The sequence below is a fragment of the Chiloscyllium plagiosum genome, chromosome 15, assembly GCF_004010195.1.
Source record: "Chiloscyllium plagiosum isolate BGI_BamShark_2017 chromosome 15, ASM401019v2, whole genome shotgun sequence".
Classification (NCBI taxonomy): Eukaryota; Metazoa; Chordata; class Chondrichthyes; order Orectolobiformes; family Hemiscylliidae; genus Chiloscyllium; species Chiloscyllium plagiosum.
In genome coordinates, this window is record NC_057724.1 from 39,801,155 (window position 1) to 39,820,122 (window position 18,968).

Sequence of the window (18,968 nt, forward strand, 5' to 3'; positions counted from 1 at the left end):
AGAGTGGTGACAGCCAAGAGAGCTTGGGCTCCAAGCTCTTCTTTAGTGCTAATTAGGGCTAAGGTCCTGATTGTCTATCCAAACAAAAATCAATTGAATAGGTTGATGGCCTCATGATAAGGCTATGCAGGTGGTCAGTGTTCCCAACCGTTTGTCCCACCTGAAGACAGGACCTGTGGAGACAAATGACCTGCAAAGGGAGAAGAAAAATAAATGAAGGAACCCAAAGGGGTTACTTACTGGAGCTGCTTTCACTGTCACTGGTGTTGGACGTCATACACTCTGCAAAAAAGCAAGGTGCCAGAGTTTCATGTTATAAAAGGAGCATACAACAGATGGGCAGACTGTCCTTTGTTACGTGTTTCTGATTACAATGTACTGGCATAGTAACTTCCTGAACATTACTAACACTGAATATTTTCATGGAGGTTTGGAAAAATACACTGATCAAAAATCTTAGACTGATTCTTATTAGATTTTTGTTTACTATAAAACATTTATTGTCCCCTGTGGGATATGATTCTGCTGTTAGGTCTGAATATATAAAGCTCTTGGGTATTCACAGCTATTATCCTTCATTACTATGGTGAGGATAATCTCATAGGCTGATATTCTAATGCAGGATACTTCGTTCTGTGTTGCATCACACAGATGAAATGTACTTCCCTCATGCACATCATTGCCACCACAACATACAAGATCCTAGCAAGTGCAGCAGTGACTTTCTTAGAAATAAAAATTGACTTTCAACCACCTGTGCACTGCCAGACTCATCCAGCACCTTCATCAGCTGGACTATCAGTTCTGCCAGAAAGAAAACCTGGTAGAAGTGAGATCAAGAAACCAAGGAACGAATCTTACGAGGAGTAGCAATAAGTCAGATTGTCACTACTCTTTTTCACTTACCCTGCTTCAGAGCTCCATGATTTGAGCCTCTTCAGAAATGCAAAGTGTTCCTGTTCAGGAAGCCTTCTAGCACAGTACAGGATCAATGCTAGAGGCCAAACTACACCGCTTTCTACAGCAGTAACTTCCATATTCCAATAGTTAACAGCTGAAAAACTCTTTGACAAGGAGAAAGGGTAAATGCGTAACATAAATGGATGAGAGAATAGGATGACTGCTGGTTGGGCAAGGAGGAGTTGTTCAGTTAGGTGACATGTTCAGTGAAAAATAGAAAGGTGAGAGGATGGGCAAATAAGTGAAGGGATACAGGTAGCAGGCAAGTGGATGAGGACATGAAAGATCAGAAATTGCAGGTCAGGGTAGCATGGAGGTAATCAACTGGGTACCCAGAGAAAGGATCAGTGAGAGTGATTTGAGAGGCCAGATTAAGAGTTAGAATAAGTTTAAATTCCTCTAAATTTTTGTGAATAACTATTAAGGTTGGTCTCCAACGCAGAACTGGGGACTCTGTCTGAGGGTTCCAAGCACTGGGCAACTGCCCAACAGAAGCTTAACTTTTCTAAGCAATTACTGCATCAGGACTTCTAAGAGGTCCATAATGCATTTTTCAGGGTACATCTGCTCTCTAGGTATCTGGAGATGAGAAGTTCTAAATCTGAGAAAGGATTCAAACTGAGGATTTAATATATGTTCATACAGTAGGAGTGAGTGATCAGTTAATTATATGCAGTGAGAAAGTAATAAAATAACATCATAGCAGCACAGGTCAGGGATTGAGTTAAAACATGCCAATGTAAGAGATGTAAGCAGTTCTTTACATGGGTAAACTGATATCAGAAGGTACTACTAAAAATACCACTATTCCTGTTGATCCAAGACTATTTCCACATTGGAGTCTTGGAACAAAAAGCAAAGATTTGTTCGAGAAAGATTAAAATGGATAATTAAACTCCAACTATTTACATCCTGGTTGATAGCTCTGATGTCCTGAGCTGCAGCATCCAATGTGGCACTTCGCCATGTAGTTTACGATAGACAGCAACTAATCATTTGCAAAAGCTAAAAACACAAACTAAAATCATCCCTTTTTAATTCTCTTTTTATAAATCATATGCATTATAAACACACAAAGTCTCTCAACTTCGACACAAATTTTTTAATGGTGCACAAAATTATAAGGTATCAGTTATGTGATTTACATTGCATTAAACGACTGAGTGTTGATTAAGAATTTATTGTACAATTAAACCGATAAAATATTAACTTGTACCTTAGTTTAATTTGCAACACTGAGTCATCATTTTGGAAATTATCAGAGAGAGGCAGCCCTGAAAAACTAGTGTAAAAATGGACTTGAGGCACTGGCAATGCTAATAAAGTTACTCGGGATTACAGCAGAAGTGAAGAAAAATCAGATGTTCCAAGATATGTGTTTGTGATTTCTAGATTCACAAATGTTGGTCTCTCACTTACTCAGGTTCTTCATCCCGTAATAGTCATCACTTAATCCAGGGAACTCCTGGATCCAATCACCGGACAGCAAAAATTTAGAAATAACACGGAAACAAAAAGAGATATAGAAACAGGAAAGGAGTGAATTAGCACCTGGACTCCTGCACAGTGATAGAGCAGAATAGAAGTAGCTATTGGGGCCACTGCAGTTACTGAGGACTTCATTGATTTTAACTGTTCCACCAAATGGAGACTAGGGAATATTCAAATAGAATTGTTCGTCTGTTAAATTGAAATTGCATTAGATATATTCAGTGTTAACCCAGATTCAGCAGACATGATATTACATGAATTTTGGGAATGTTATTAATGTTTAAAATAATTACAACTTGTTAATTCTGCAACATAGACACTAATAGCAGCTCTCACTCTGCTCACTGTCATACAGAGCAGAATTATACCTCAGTCTGGAACTGCCGAGACCCCATTTGATACATCCATGGAAAAGCATTGGGAACACTGGAACCATTGTACAGACATGTTAGTGTTTGCACCACACTGAGTTAGTGCTTACAGAATGTTGTTCCCTCTGATCAAACTTCATGTAAGCCTACAGTTACTTACGGCCATGATCACCTGTGTGCTCCTGTACAATATTCTCCTTGCTCCTGTAGAAGGTAAACTTTCGAGACAAGATGCTCTTTTTACGCTTGGCTCTGGATGACTGTGAAGGAGAAGAGGATGGATGGAGGACATAGGAGGATGAATGGATGTTTCATTCATGCAAAACACATTGTAAATGTGGATCAGCAGTGACATGGTGAGCAAAATCAGATAAACAAGGCTTTACTTGACTGCACTGGATGGCATCTTCTCTCAATAACCAAATTCTTTCACTTAACACAATCAGCCAGCCAAGTTTCATTAAACCAAAATTTGCCATTACTTGTTAACAATCTGGGCTCTCCAACAGCTCTAGCTCAGTACTTAATTCCTAATCCAATACATTCCAACACATACTATATTTCATGTCAAAATTCCAGACTGTAATGAAACTATAGGCTGATGTGTTGCTGGAAAAGCGCAGCGGGTCAGGCAGCATCCAAGGAGCAGGAGAATCGACGTTTCGATAATAAGCCCTTCTTCAGAAATTAGGAGGGTTCATTCTTGAAGAAGGGCTTATGCCCTAAACGTCGATTCTCCTGCTCCTTGGATGCTGCCTGACCTGCTGCGCTTTTCCAGCAACACATTTTTCAGCTCTGATCTCCAGCATCTGCAGTCCTCACTTTCTCCTATAGGCTGATGTGCCTATTTACTGCTTAGACATTTGTATCTAACAGCAGTTCAAATATTGGAATGAATCCTGATAATTACTTAAGATGTTTATGTGTCTGGAAGCAGAATTTATGGATAATTTAGTGCATTCATGCTGGTTAAAGATGCCCTTATCAATTGGTAGCACATGCCAGAACTTCCAATACACACTTGACTTGGATTTTTCAATTACTGTCATAATTTTACCAGTGTGCCATCTCAAATTGTTACGTATGCCTAAATATGCTTATTGGTAGGTAAGACTTTCTCCTTATTGGTAGGTAAGACTTACTGCCTCTAGTCCAGAATCAAAGTTACCCTAAGAATATAGTCTCTGTAGTATTAGATACAATGTTCATATGGATCTGGAGAAATGACAAATAAATCAAATATAAGGGACTAGATATTCACCTGAATGTTGTTTCCAAAATGTTAACATTCACATCCTATTGCAGAATGGCAGAGGTTAAGTTCTGTACTAAAATGTTGAAATTGATTGCAATAATCTTGACCGTTATTGTGACTTGTGAAGCTCTCCAACTTGGACAGGACTAACTCAACCAAGATTTGCCCATCCCCAGCAGTATTAGCAAATAGAACCTGGTACTTGATGGTGCCATGTACGATGGATACATTTACCCCTTGGATTTTACAGTCATTGCATCACCATGTTTACAACTTGTAAAGGGAAATGTTTGAAATGATAACATTATGGGAAAAATTAAATAACAAATAACAAATGAAACTATCCCAGACCAAGCACACACACTCCAGCCTTTGAGACAGTATTGTATTAGACAGACTAATATCACTGAACACATTTAATTGAAGCACTGTGAAGGTCAATTTCAGTCTTTGCGTTTCTGTTTAGTCTGAATCAAATTCTCCAATTTACATTAAAGCTTTAATGGAAACTGTGATCTCAAAAGACAGAGGACGTCATTCAACCTTTTTATTCTTCTCTCTGGTTGAAGTTAAAGTCTACGATCGTAGGAATTGTTGGAACTTAGGAGACAGGAAACATCAGAAAATCTAATGCACAGCCCAAGTAGTAATAGTAACTAAATTACCAAGCCTAAAAAAGCACACCATTGATGTCTCACTAGTTTCACCCCACCCCAGTGTTGATACTGCCAGGAAGTACACCTCGGCAAATACTACCAATCAATGGAATCAAATCCCATATTGCATGTAAAGTTAATTCCTCTAGATGGCACTAATACGATCTAAGAAATACATGCTCAACCAGCTTGCCAAAACTAGCCATACAGTATTAATATCCCTAAAGAATCCATGGTAGCTTCTGAGAAGAATGTACAACTTCCCCCTCCCGCCTCAATAATATTAATATTCCCTGCATACATGCACCAGCAACAATCCAAAGTGTAAATGTCCCTGTTAATACTGAAGTCCTCAGCTTTATATGGCACAATATCAACAGCACACGAAGTGCCAAACCACTCCCCAACCCTCCTGTTACAGCCATATCCTAATTCATTTCTGTAACCAACTCCAGTCTTCCGAATTCCTCTCCCAACTCCAGGACCTAATGGGGTCTATTATCCTTCGTTATGGTTAGCTGGTCTGGAGAGAACAAACAGTTTATATTTTAAAGTCAAAACAGCCTGATAGTTTAAAGATAATGAAAATTGAAAATAATGGATATTAAGTGCTGCAATGCTGGTATCAGATAGATGGAATGTGAGGCAGCAATACTATTTATTATTAGGAATGTAGATCTGTGATTTTGACATTTTAAAGGACCTCCTTATTTGCAATAAATATTCTATTAGGTATGAGCACCCCACTACCTTTTCAACAACTTATATTTGTGAATCACCTCTAAATGTAAAAATATTACAAAGCATTTCAGACACTTCATCAATAAATATCAATGCTAAATTAGAAAAAGGATGGTAAGCAAAGATGATCCAAAAAAACTTGGTCAGATATAGATTTTAGGAAAATCTCAGACATTTGGATACAAATTACTAAGTCCCAAGTGGTGAAGCAGAGGGAGAATGTATAAACAGCTAGAATTGAGGGAACAGAAGAACTGGTTACAGGAAGTTGAAATTCTGGTATTAGAAGGAGTTGCAAGACAGATTGAATAAAAACCAAAAAAAAACACCAATATATGATTGTAAATGCATGGTTTTGGAGGTGAGATTCAATGCAAATGTCACTGCTTGTGTTGATGACAACTTCCTGGATGCAAATCCAACCCATTCTCTTTGACAAAGGTCACAATAACCTGGGTTGCAAAACCACACATGCAAGCTCAGAATTAACGCAGCTACTATCATTCTATTAGCAGCTTTGTACATAAGCACTAAACAAACCAAAGGAGGCTGGAAATCAGAACCAAAACACATAAGCACTCTTTCAGCAGTCTGGGCCTCAAAAATCAGAACAAAAACATTGCATAGGACTGATTTTGTGATCTGCACATATCAGAAAGACAAAGACTAAGTGAATAGGCAAGAACATGGCCAACAGAATATAATGCAAAAAAAGCGAGGTTAACCATTTTGGTAAGAGGAAATGATGGAACAAATTTTTAAATAGGGAGAGATTGGGAACTATTGATGTCCATAGTATCCTGCATGTCCTTGTTCATAAGTCACAGAATGCAAACATGCACATGCAGCAATTGAGAAAATAAGTGTTAAGTTGCCCTTAATTGCAAACAGATTAAAGAGGAGAAAAGATGCCTTGCTTCAACTGTATAAAACTATGCTGCGACCACAACTCTAATATTGTATACAGTTTCGGATCAGGGATTTGGATTCCTGCCCGAAACATCAATTCGCCTGCTCCTTGGATGCTACCTGAACTGCTGTGCTTTTCCAGCACCACACTCTCGACTCTGAGTGCTAGGATCTGCAATCCTTAAGGAAGGATATACTTGTCACAGAGGAGTGCAAAAAAATACATTCTTAGGATGACAGAATTTCCTATGAGAAAACTGGAATGTATTCTGTAGAGTTCAAAAGAATGAAATGATCACATTAAAATACACAGATTTTTTATAGGGTTTCATAGGGTAAATGGAGGAAAGAGTCCTAACAACACATCCCCATATACAGTAGCCCCTCCCTTACTCACCCCAAGCTGGGGAAGTTAAATTCCAGGGGAACGGAGTTACAAATTACAGCACAAGCTTTTTAGGACTGTGATGAGGAGGAATTTTTTAGGTCAATGAAGAGTAAATCTTTGGAATTCTATACCCAAGAGGGCTATGGAGTCTCAAGTATTTTAAAAATAAAAATCAATAGATTTCTAAATATCAAAGACTGAGATCACTCTTCCCTAAATGTTCTTTCAAAATAATATTTTCAATTAGCCCTCTTTTCATTACACGATACTAAATAGCATTTCCTGTAGTTAGTCTATCAATATACTGCTTTAGAAATCCACCCTTAACATATTTCAGAAAGTTGTCCTCCAGTTTAGTGCTCAGTTGGTTTACAGGGTCCATATGCAGATTGAAGTCACTCATAATAACTATGTTGTCTGTGCTATATATTTCTCTCGCTAGCTAATTAATACCACACTCCAGCTCTACACTACTGTTACTATCTCGTGGCTTCTAAGTAAGTTCAATTGATGTCTGCTACCTCATGCAGTTTCTTAGTTCCATGTAAATAAATTCTACATATTCTTCTTACAAATGTACTGATTCCATCCTTTATTATCAATATGACTCCACCTCCTTTTCCTTCTTGTCTGTTCTTCCTAAATGTCAAATATCCTTGAATATTCAGTTCCCAGTCCTGTTGACCATGGGCCATGATTATATTATGGCAATTGGATTGTATCCATGTATCCCCAGTTGTGCCTAAGGATCATCTACCCTAGTGCAAATGATGTGTACACTCAGAGAAAGTGCCCTTAACTCTGTCTTTTTGACATCATGAAGCGAACTCAATGCTTGGCTTAGTTTCTCCTGTTTTCTATTCTCCTTAGCATCTTTACAACTTTCTGTTCTCGGCATGCACAATGCACAACAGACATCTCAAATCCAGAGGAAAATTCACCAGCAATGCATCTGCAAATCCAATAGAAAGGTAGAGGCCCCAATGTCAGTGGCTTCTTTCAGGACAACATCCCTTGCTTCAAGACAATAGTTATTGTCAATCCACTGGGTTGAGTGGGCCATATCATCCACATGCTCTGCCCAAAATTTCCAAAACAAGTTCTCTATTCCATGCTCAGTTAAGGCAAGTGGCTACCAAAAGAGCAATGAAAGCATTTCAGATGTCCTCAAAGCACCCAGCAAGAAATGCAGCATTTCCACTAACTCATGGGAATCTCTTGCCCTAGACTGCCCGAACTGGAGAAGAAGCATCTGTGAAGAAACCCGCCATCTGGAACATGAGTAAATGGGTGATTATGTCAGCAAAGAATGTGACAGAATGGATTTGCATGGGAGAGTGACTATAAGATTATGAATTAAAATAACCACCAACTTTTAGAATTACCATCTCACTGATGCAATAGATAGACTTCCTGTATCACAAGCAAGAATAGTTCAATATGACTACATTTAAGCAGAGCCATTTTTTTCAGTTGTAGTTTCAAGTTCCAGTAAATACAAATAAATTAATTACTTGTCTGAGTTTATCGAGGTTTCATTTGCAAATGCACTACCTGCTCAATCTTGTAACTGAGGTTTATGACATTCTACTGCCCTGTTTTTGGTATGGAAATGCTACAGATTGATTACATGTATTGAAACACATCTGGGGCATTGTCAGTTGCATCAGGATAAACTAACATATGAAACACATTCAGAAGCATAGTTATTGTGTTAAAGCAGAAAACCAAGGCTTTTGTATTTTTTATTCTGCTGGAACAGAGCAGTTCTAGGCTTCTGAACAGACTAGTCAGCTCAATGCCATGTTCAAAGTCCCAAAGGGAGTTGGATTCAGGGTCATCCAAGAGATAGAGGTGCTTTCAACTCTAGTATAAAGAAAACAAGAAAATTTGATCATAACTAATTACGCTTTTGTACCAATCAGAAAAATAGTTATATGGTCAAGAGAACAGTGAAGCATTTGGCTCTCAATTTTGCAGGCTGCAAGTAAGTGGAAAAGAAATAAGGTCAACAATCTTGGCACAGTTCTCAAATGTTAGTCTTTTTTCAAGTAGTGTTTTCTCCCCCTCCAAAACTTACCCCTTTCATTTCAATAACTCCAGGCCTGGCATGGAATTTTACGGTTTTTAATCTTGCTCGCTCTTTCTTCTCAACGCTGAGAAATAAAAACACAAAATGAAATGTCAGAAATCAATAACTAGAACCTTCTTGGTCATTATCACTAAAGTCATGTTCCTCTTTGCATACTGTACAGGAAATTACACAGAAAGACATGCAATGCTGGCTGAGTAGGCTTTGTAACCTTGGATCTTTGTACTTATGCCAGTACAGACCAATGATATGTCCGTCTATCAGGCCTAACGGAGATTAAATTGAACAAGAAAGCAATATCTCAATTTTTAAGATGGCTTTCTGCAACAGGCAGCAGAAAATTATGTTCAGAACTTACAATAAAGTTCACCTTTTTCACTGAGTCAGGTTAAGGCCATTATTTTGATAAAGCTTCATGCTGTAAGTTAATTAATCTTGAGAAGAAGACATCATCTAGGGTGACATTACAGTGCAGTTATGAAGGTACTGCTACAGTGCTGAGGATGAAACATTAAAGCAAGAAGACGTCTGCCTGTTCAGGATATTCACGATGGCACAATGAAAAATTAAACAGCATGGACTTTACTTTCAGCAACTAATAACAATTAAAACAAATTTAATAAGCATACATCTCATTCTTATTCCTAAGACCTTGCAATTTTGTCAATAGCTATCATATTTGTTGACACAATCCATTAGGAGTGCTGAGGGCTAGTGTGATCCACCATAGAAGGAAACTAATTGATAGCCATCCCAGTCAGCAAAGAAGTGTAAATATTCATTTTTTAAATAAACTAAGCACCCCCACTACAAAACTAGTTGAAAAAAATGTATAAAATGACAAAATATAGTAAATAGAGATGTCTAGGTTGAAATTTTAAAAATGAGCAACATAACAATTTTTTAGATTAGATTACATTACAGTATGGAAACAAGCCCTTCGGCCCAACAAGTCCACACCGACCCGCCTAAGCGCAACCCACCCGTACCCCTACATTTACCCCTATACCTAACACTACGGGCAATTTAGCATGGCCAATTCACCTCACCTGCACATCTTTGGACTGTGAGAGGAAACCGGAGCACCCGGAGGAAACCCACACAGACACGGGGAGAACATGCAAACTCCACACAGTCAGTCGACTGAGGCGGGAATTGAACCCGGGTGTCTGGCGCTGTGAGACAACAGTGCTAACCACTGTGCCACCGTGCCGCCCACAAATTTAAATCATAAGCTTCCAATAATGTAACCAGAAATGTGATGTCAGAACAAAAATCAGAAATATCCTAAATCTCTTCACATGCAATTAATTAATTTGTAAGACAAATACTTTATATTAATAAATATGGTCAATCCTTGGTCAATAGACAGACCCAGAGATGAAATATGTAGTTCATTATGTGGTGCTGGTTGCAGAAAATGAACTCACTGCCCTTCATTTTATGATGCATGAAATATTCAACATCCACTTGTACAGTAAGTAGTTTCAAGTTACATTTCCAACAATACAGTACTTCCTTAAGATTCAATTGCAATGTCAGCCTTGACTATGTCTTCTTCAACTTAGACAATGTACTTAATTAATTTACTGATGCAGATAATAGCATTATTAATTAGGCTAAGCTGACCTCCGAGATTTAACTTGCAGACTATTTTTTTTGAACAGCTGTTTTCTCAAGATTTGTTGTAAGAGATAAATATTTTAAATGTAGTACGGTATTATTTTACAAAGTATCAAAATACTATATTCACACAGATATTCAAAGACTGAATTTGACTGTTTTATCACTAGCAATACAACTTGACTTATGATAACCTAACTCAATTAGTGGCAAAAAAAAAGCTGGAGTTAGGTAAGCATCTTAAAATCAAGACGTGTGACTTTGCTATTAGCAGGTTGGGATATTGTGTGTTGTCAGTGTATACAGGTGCCACCAGTTAAGATCACCTTATTTTAACACGGACAATACATTCACAATTTTATTTGTGTAGCCTACCAATAGCACTGGAGACATGATTTCCTAGGGCGAAGTAATAATTGTGCAAGTTAACTTGTTAAAGCAATATGATCATGATATAACAGATATATTAAACAGCCTTTTCACATTGATTTTTACAACAGAAGATTGTGAGCAAACTTGAAACATGCAGTAAAAGGATAAATAATCTGTAATACTCAGAAGCCTGTAAGTGTATCTGTAATACACCATAAAGAACACCACTGTGCAGAAACAGAGGTTTAAATGTCAACAATGCTTTTAAGTGATATGGGGTGTATTTTAAAATTCTCAAAGAATTATACACAGAAAATAAGTAAAGCTATGTTTGATAAATTTCAGAAATCATTGATTATGAAATATCAAAAAAGAATAGGAGGAAAGCAAATATAGTTCCTTTGGAATACAACACTGATGTACAGACTAATGGATTAGCGGTTTCCAGTTTGATGAATCAATTTGCCCCTAATCATTCCTTTGCATGTTCATCTTAATGTTGAGTAAACCTGCTTAATGATTTGGTGCAATTCTTGTGCACTGGGAACACAATTCAATGAGTGAAGAAATATTTACAAAAAAATACATGCAAAGGACAGATAACTGGTTTAGATTACAATTTTTACATATGCAGATTTTACTGTTATACCAGTCGATGGAGGATATTGCAAGCCAGCTCTTACGCAAAGTAAAGGTTAGCTGCAAGAACAACTGACACTGCAAAAGACAATGCAGTTTGTTCAGCAAATCAGAATTCGTAACGTGGCCTCAATTCAGAGATCGAAGATGGTACTGTGTATTATACATAGAGTCAGAAGATGCATTAAATACACAGAAGAATACAGGCCGGATGAACGTGAGATGGAAGGAGCATGGAATCTCAAGAAGGGTAAAAAAATCTGATTAAAAACTGGTTAGAAGGAGGAAGAAGGTAAGAGTTAAGAGATCAGATTAGTTGAAAGAAGGCTTTTACATAGGGACCTGGTTCCTCTTTTTTTCCCATTTTTCCTACAGCTAGGTCCTTTAAACAACACAATGGAGAGTTCCATCTAAGAAAATAAAATCATGATATACCCGAGACAATTGGCATTAAAACAAAGTGTCCCACTTCTATAGCCAAAAACCAGCAGAACATTTGAGAAGTGCCTTTTCCTGTTAATGTGTGCATTGGGTTAATATATGAAGCCTACTAATTTCAAAGATTTCATCTAAAATGTCCTGTACACTTGGGAAAACTTGCAAGGTTAAACTTCTCTGCCCTCTCCATTACTGTCTCATTTCCAATATGAAAGTATTAAAAGTGCTTTGCTGAGCCAATATGCAAAAGTCATTTGCTGTACACAGATATAAACTGCAGACTGACTTGTCTCCAGTGGGCGTCCTCAAAAGAAAATGCTATCCAAAATCAAACATGGTGACTTTCATAACTGTGGGACAACTTTGAAGATGTCATTGAGTCAATTTGCAGCGAAACAAATGTTGCACAGACACCTCTCTGCTGTAGTCATGTCCCACCTGTTAAAATGCATGCATGAATATTGATAAGTGTAAATGTACTACAAACTTAATATGCTTGTGAGCCGATCTGCATTTCATTAATGTTACTCAGAAAAGAGACAAAAATATTTAAATCCATTTATCTTTGTTATGTACGTCTTGTAATTCAGCATTGATTAACCATGTTCCACAAAAGCATTAAACCACATGCACACACACAACGTATTTGTAAAAAGTTCATTACAATGCTTATGAAAAATCATTTGTATATAATCTGAAACTTCAATATTTATGCTTTAAAAATTAACCAAAGACTGTCATGCCAATTGAGCATACATGTGCCTATCTTATACTGATCATGGCACCTCATTCATAGTTGGGAAGATTAGAGTGGGACTTAATTTGAACAATTTTACTATTTAAAATGGTTTATTCTTACCACAGGTGCTTTTCCTTCCTTCCCCATAAATCTCAACTCTCAATTTGACAGACAGGGTGGTATACCAGATATCACAAGATAAAAACATCACCAGTTGGGCTCTGCCAATCGTGGCTCAATTGGTCGAAGTTTCACCTGAGCCGTAAGGTCCTAAGCTCAGGTCCGTCATCATGCCTCAACTATATATATCAAGACTGACAATTCATTGCAGTATTGAGGGATTACAGCCCTACTGGGGTGCCACCCTTTGGATGAGACATTAAACTGAGGCTTCATATGCCTGTCAGTTGATGCTAAAGGTTATTTCTAAAGAACAGCATAGGAGCTATCCTTGGACTCATAGAATCAGAATGTAATTTTCAAAACAGAAGCAGGCATTGGGCTGCACTCCCCACTTCCTTCCTAGTTCCCTGCAGTGTACTCCCTTCAAGCGTCCATTCAAGTTTCTTTCTAAATTATTGTTTCCACATGCACCATCCTTGGAGTGATTTCCAAGTTATTACCATTTACTACTGAAAGTAGTTCTTCCCTTCTCAAAATCTGTATCCCGTAGTCTCTTTAAAATCAGCAACAGGAAGAGTTATTTTTTAGTCTGCTTTACTATGTCTAGCATAATTTTGTTCACCTATATCAAATCTCCTCTCAGTCTCCTCTACTTTGAGAAGAATGATACCAGCCTTTTCAAACTAACCTTGTAATGAAATCCCTAAAGCTCTGGAATTGTTCTGGTAAATCTTCTCTGCATTCTGTCAAAGACCTTTTAGTATGGCTGGATAGGTTGGGACTTTTTTTTTAACTGGAAAATAGGATGTTGAGGGGAGACCTTACAGAGGTTTATAAAATGGAGAGCCATAAGTAAGGTGAATGGTCAAAGTTATTTTCCTTTGGGTTGGTGACTTCAAAACGAGAGGGCATAATTTTAAGGTGCGAGGAGAAAGATTTAAAAGGAACCCTAGGGTAAACTTTTTTTACACAGTAAATGGTTCATATGTGGAATGAACTGCCTGAAGAAATGGTAATGCAGGTACAGTTACAACATTTAAAAGACATTGGATAGATATAGGAAAGGTTTAGAGGGATATGGGCCAAATTTCCCAAAGTAAACTAGTTCCAGTTGCCTGGAACTAGTTTACTTTGGGAACTGGAACTAGTTTACTTTGGAAAATTTATTTATTGGTCTACCACAATTCACAGTTTTTTGACCTTCAGTCAATTTCTTTATCCAACTGTACACTGGCATTTCAGTTCCATAGCCTCACCTTTATAAAGTAGCCTGTTAAGTGATACTTTGTCAAACACATTCTTAAAACCTATTTGGACAACATTCCCTTCTTAAAAAACTAATCAATTAGATCAGTCAGGAATGACCTGGCTTTTACAATTCTATGCTGGTATTCCTCAATTAACTCAAACCTCTCCATGTTCCAGTTGATTTTTTTTTCCCAATTAAGGATTCCAAATACCTTGCCCATCACTAATGTTAGATTAACTGGCCTGGAGCTATTAAGACTATCTGTGCAACCTTTCTTACGTAAGGATGTCACATTTCCCTGGCCAAAATATATCCCTCAGTCAACTGGTCATTGTCACATTGCTGTTTGCAAGAAATTGCTGCCGCACTTCCAATATTACAACAGTGACTACATTTTAAAAAGTGCTTCCTTAGCTGTGAAACATTTTGAGATATCCAATGGTTCTGAAAAGCACTATAGAAATGCAAGTCTTTTTTTGTTCTGCGCTATCAGCAGAGCAGTAAATACATTTAATTTCTTTCACAAAAATAATGTAATTTCTTGGGGTTATTAGATTAGATTACATTACATTACAGTGTGGAAACAGGCCCTTCGGCCCAACAAGCCCACACCGACCCGCCGAAGTGCAACCCCTGCATTTACCCCTTACCTAACACTATGGGCAATTTAGCATGGCCAATTCACCTGACCTGCACATCTTTGGACAGTGGGAGGAAACCGGAGCACCCGGAGGAAACCCACACAGACACGGGGAGAACGGGCAAACTCCACACAGTCAGTCGCCTGAGGCGGGAACTGAACCAGGGTCTCAGGCGCTGTGAGGCAGCAGTGCTAACCACTGTGCCACCGTGCCACCCACAACCTTTTTCTTGAAAACTTTTTTCTATTAGAAAGAATAGTACATTTTACAATTTTGAAAGAAAGGCTGAAATGAAATAATTTGTACACTAAAGAAAAATTTGCTCTAAGCAAGTACCGTTAACTAACATAGAGCAAATACTGCAATATCAGCGATTAGAAAGATGAAAAAAACCTATATTTTTCTTCAATTAAGAAAAAGGCAGAATGACAACTTCACAAAAATAACCATTTATCCTCTGGGCCAAGAACAATGACTTGTGTTTATAAACATCCCGAGGCACTTTTGCGGAGTATACAACCAGATAAAAATTGATACCAACCTTAAAAAAAAGCTATATTAGGAAAGTGTGGTGTGAAAGTGTGGTGAAAAGAAGTAAATATGGAGAGTTACTGAGAGAGAATTACCGATCTTGGGGCCGAAATAGCTCAATGCAGAGCAATCACTGGTGAGGAGAAGGCAGTGGGGAGTTGACAAGTTGGAGAAATGCATAGTTCTGTGCAAGTTATAGGACTAAAGGAGAGTACTGAGATGGGAGAGGTGAGACCATGGAAAATGGAAACATAAAGATGAGAACTTCAAATTTAAAGTAGTGCTGGGCAGGGAGTCACAGGAGTTCAGATGACAGAAGACAGATAGGCTGGCACGGCTTTACCCAAGTTAGGGTGTGAAAAGCAGAGTTTTGGACATTTTCAAGTTTATGGAAGTTGGAAGGTGAGAGACATGATAAAGAATATTGGAACAGTAAAGTCTGAAATTAACCAAAAGCATGAAAGAGGATTTCAACAACAGATAAACCTAGCTAGGGCAGAGATAACAAGGTTACAGAGGTGGATGTTAAAGATCTTTTGTGATATAGAGGTTATGGGATTGCAGGTTTATTTTAGGGTATAGCATTGCAGGTTTATTTTAGGGTATAGCATTCCTAGACTGTGAACAATCTGGTTCACCCTTGAGACAGTATGAGTAAGTTAGATAGAGTTGTGAAGTCTTCGCTGGGGGATTGATGTGTGTGACATCAAAATTTTTTTTGCTTTTCAGGAGAGATAAGAAATTTTATGAATGATTCAATGCACTGAAATGTTAGTAGAAAGGTTTCTCACTCACCGTTTCTTGCTTGGTATGACACCAATCTGCTCACTCTCGCCATGAGGTGTAACAAGTCGCGCTTGCCACCATTCATCATCAGAGGCATTAATGACATGTAAAATATCACCATACAAGAAACTCAGCCCTTGACTTGGCAGACAACTGTCTTTGGTTCTATCGTAGTCAAAAAGAGCACTGCAAAACAAAAGGCAAAAGATATACTGTAAGCTCAGAATACTTTTGACAACTATTACAGGGTGATGAGAAAGAGCACACACACGCAGTAATGATGCACATTTAAGGTCTGGGAACTATCTCCCCAGAATCCCCAATGTCGGTATTAATCACATTGAACAAACATAAGGATAACTGGGCTAGAAATAAAAAAGAAAAAGAATAGCCTATTTAGTCTGCTCTGCCATTCAGTTAGATCATGGCTGACCAGTACATTATCTATATTTATCCATTTTGGTCTGTAGCCCTCAATATTCTTATCTAACAAAAAATTACTTTACAATCAGTTGTTCAATCTTCTATTGACACAGCCTCATCAGCCTTTTTCTCCTTCATGGTGGGAATGGGCTGAAAGCTCCAAATTTCCATTAATTTTTGTGTGAAGAAGTGCTTTCTGACTTAACGCCTGATTTCTCTCAACTATTAAAGTTATATCCCCCTGTTCTGATCTTCTCCTCTAGAGGAAGTAGTTTTAATCAAGTCCTTTGATCATTTAAAATGTTTCAAGAATTTTACCCTTTTCTCTTCTGCATTTAAGTGATCTATCCTTATAAGTCAACCCTTTTAGCATGATATAATTCTGGTGAATCTGCAATAAACCTTTCTCAGCTGCTGATAAATCATTCTATTGGTGCTGTCTTCAAAACAGTTTTCAGGTTCTTGGCATTTAGAAAATATTCTTGGCTATCCTTCCTAGGTCTATTTTTCTACATTGAATGGGCAAAACCGACAAGCGAAAACCAACTGTCAATATTCCTTTGTAATTTTCAGTAAGTATTACTAAATCATGGAATCACATCCAAAATTTGACATTATGCTTTTGAATTTTAAAAGCATAGGCTGGTTAATTATTCTAATGCACCTGAAGATTTTTCTAGTTTAACCATTCATGGAGATCCCTCTTTACCTCAGAACTTTGAAATCTCTCAACACCTAGATAAATTAATTTTAAAAAATTATTCCTGCCAAAGTGGACAATTCCACATTTTTTCCAATCACACTTAATTTGTCAGATTTTTTGCCCACTCACATGACCTTTGTGGCTTCCTTAAAATGTCCTCCTCACAATTTACTTTTCTACCAATCTTTCTGTCATCACGAATTTAGCAACCCTTATCCAAGTAATTCATATAAATTATAAAAACTTGAGATCCAGCACTGATTATGCCTTCTCTTTGTTTCCTGTTACCGAGCCAATCTCTTATCCATGCCAATATTATCCGCTACACCATGAGTTTTTATTCTCCACAATAACCTTTGATGTGACAAGTTTTCAAATGCCTTCTTTAAATTTAAATGCAGTACATCCACCAGTCCTTTTTTTTTTTAAACTTTTAGCTATATTAATTTGATTAAACAGTATTTCCCCTTGCACAAATTCAAATTTAGTCTGCCTGTTTATCTTGGAAGTTTTTTTTTAATTTCCCAGCCATAGCTTCTTTACTCATAACTTCTATCATCTTCCCCATGAAGATGTTGTGTAAACCAGTCTGTACCTTCCTGCTTTCTGTCCCCTTCCCTTCTTAAAGGAAGGAATCGTATTTGCCACTTTCCAGTCTTGTGGAGCCTTCCCTCAATGTCTGTCTTCTGAATATTTATTTGGGGTTACTTAGACTGCATACTTGCATTATTTTTCATTTTGTTCATTTGGGCTTTGAGTGTCACTGTCAGGGCCAATATTTAATGCACATCCCTAATTGTCTTGAGAAGGCAGTGGTGAGTTGCCTTCTTCAACCACTGCAGTCATTTGATGTAAGTAGACCCATAATGCTGTTAAGAAGGTTGATCTTGTCCTACTCAATGGTAGAGATTGTGGGTTTGATCGGTGTTGTGGAATATGATTTGATACAAGGCATATTGTCAGTAATGCACACTGCTGCCAATGTACATGGAATAAGCGAATGTTGCAGGTTTTAGGTAGTGAGCCAGTAAGCAGATTGCTTTTTGAGGATGGTGTCAAGTTTGAGTGTTGTTGGAGCCTCAAGGGTAGTAGTATCTGGATTACTCCCAGTGCTACGAGCTAGTGAGGGCAGGAATAGGAGGATAGAGCAGATGAATGCATGGCTGAGGAGCTGGTGTATGGGAGAAGGATTCACATTTTTGGATCATTGGAATCTCTTTTGGGGTAGAAGTGACCTGTACAAGAAGGACGGATTGCACCTAAATTGGAAGGGGACTAATATACTGGCAGGGAAATTTGCTAGAACTGCTTGGGAGGATTTAAACTAGTAAGGTGGGGGGTGAGGGACCCAGGGAGATAGTGAGAAAAGAGATCGATCGGAGACAGGTACAGCTGAGAACAGACGTGAGTCAGTCAGGGCAGGCAAGGACAAGGTAGGACTAATATATTAAACTGCATTTATTTCAACGCAAGGGGCCAGGGAACGCAGATGAACTCACAGCATGGTTAGGAACATGGGACTAGGATATCATAGCAATTACGAAGACATGGCTCAGGGACTGGCAGCTGAATGTTCCAGGATCCAAATGCTACAGGAAGGATAGAAAGGGAGGCAAAAGAGGAGGGGGAGTGGCATTTTTGATAAGGGATAGCATTACAGCTGTGCTAAGGGAGAATATTCCTGGAAATACATCCAGGGAAGTTATTTGGGTGGAACTGAGAAATAAGAAAGGGATGATCACCTTATTGGGATTGTATTATAGATCCCCTAATAGTCAGAGGGAAATTCAGAAACAAACTTGTAAGGAGATCTCAGCTATCTGTAAGAATAATAGGGT

At 38.0% G+C, this 18,968-nt stretch overlaps 1 protein-coding gene across 6 annotated transcripts in view; it reads right to left on the reverse strand.

Moving 5' to 3' along the window:
• The window catches only part of dlg3 (discs, large homolog 3 (Drosophila)), a 539,119-nt gene that overhangs the window by 21,835 nt on the left and 498,316 nt on the right, over window positions 1-18,968 (reverse strand). For 4 of the 6 annotated variants that reach the window (XM_043704756.1, XM_043704753.1, XM_043704757.1 and 1 more), the window contains 4 exons: window positions 16,014-16,190; window positions 8,852-8,927; window positions 2,983-3,082; window positions 241-282 (listed from right to left, as the gene is read on the reverse strand). In XM_043704756.1, the coding sequence (XP_043560691.1) occupies window positions 241-282; window positions 2,983-3,082; window positions 8,852-8,927; window positions 16,014-16,190 (395 nt within the window). Of the gene's footprint in view, window positions 1-240; window positions 283-2,379; window positions 2,426-2,982; window positions 3,083-8,851; window positions 8,928-16,013; window positions 16,191-18,968 lie in introns of all 6 variants that reach the window. The other 2 variants (XM_043704754.1, XM_043704755.1) reach the window with 2 other exon arrangements.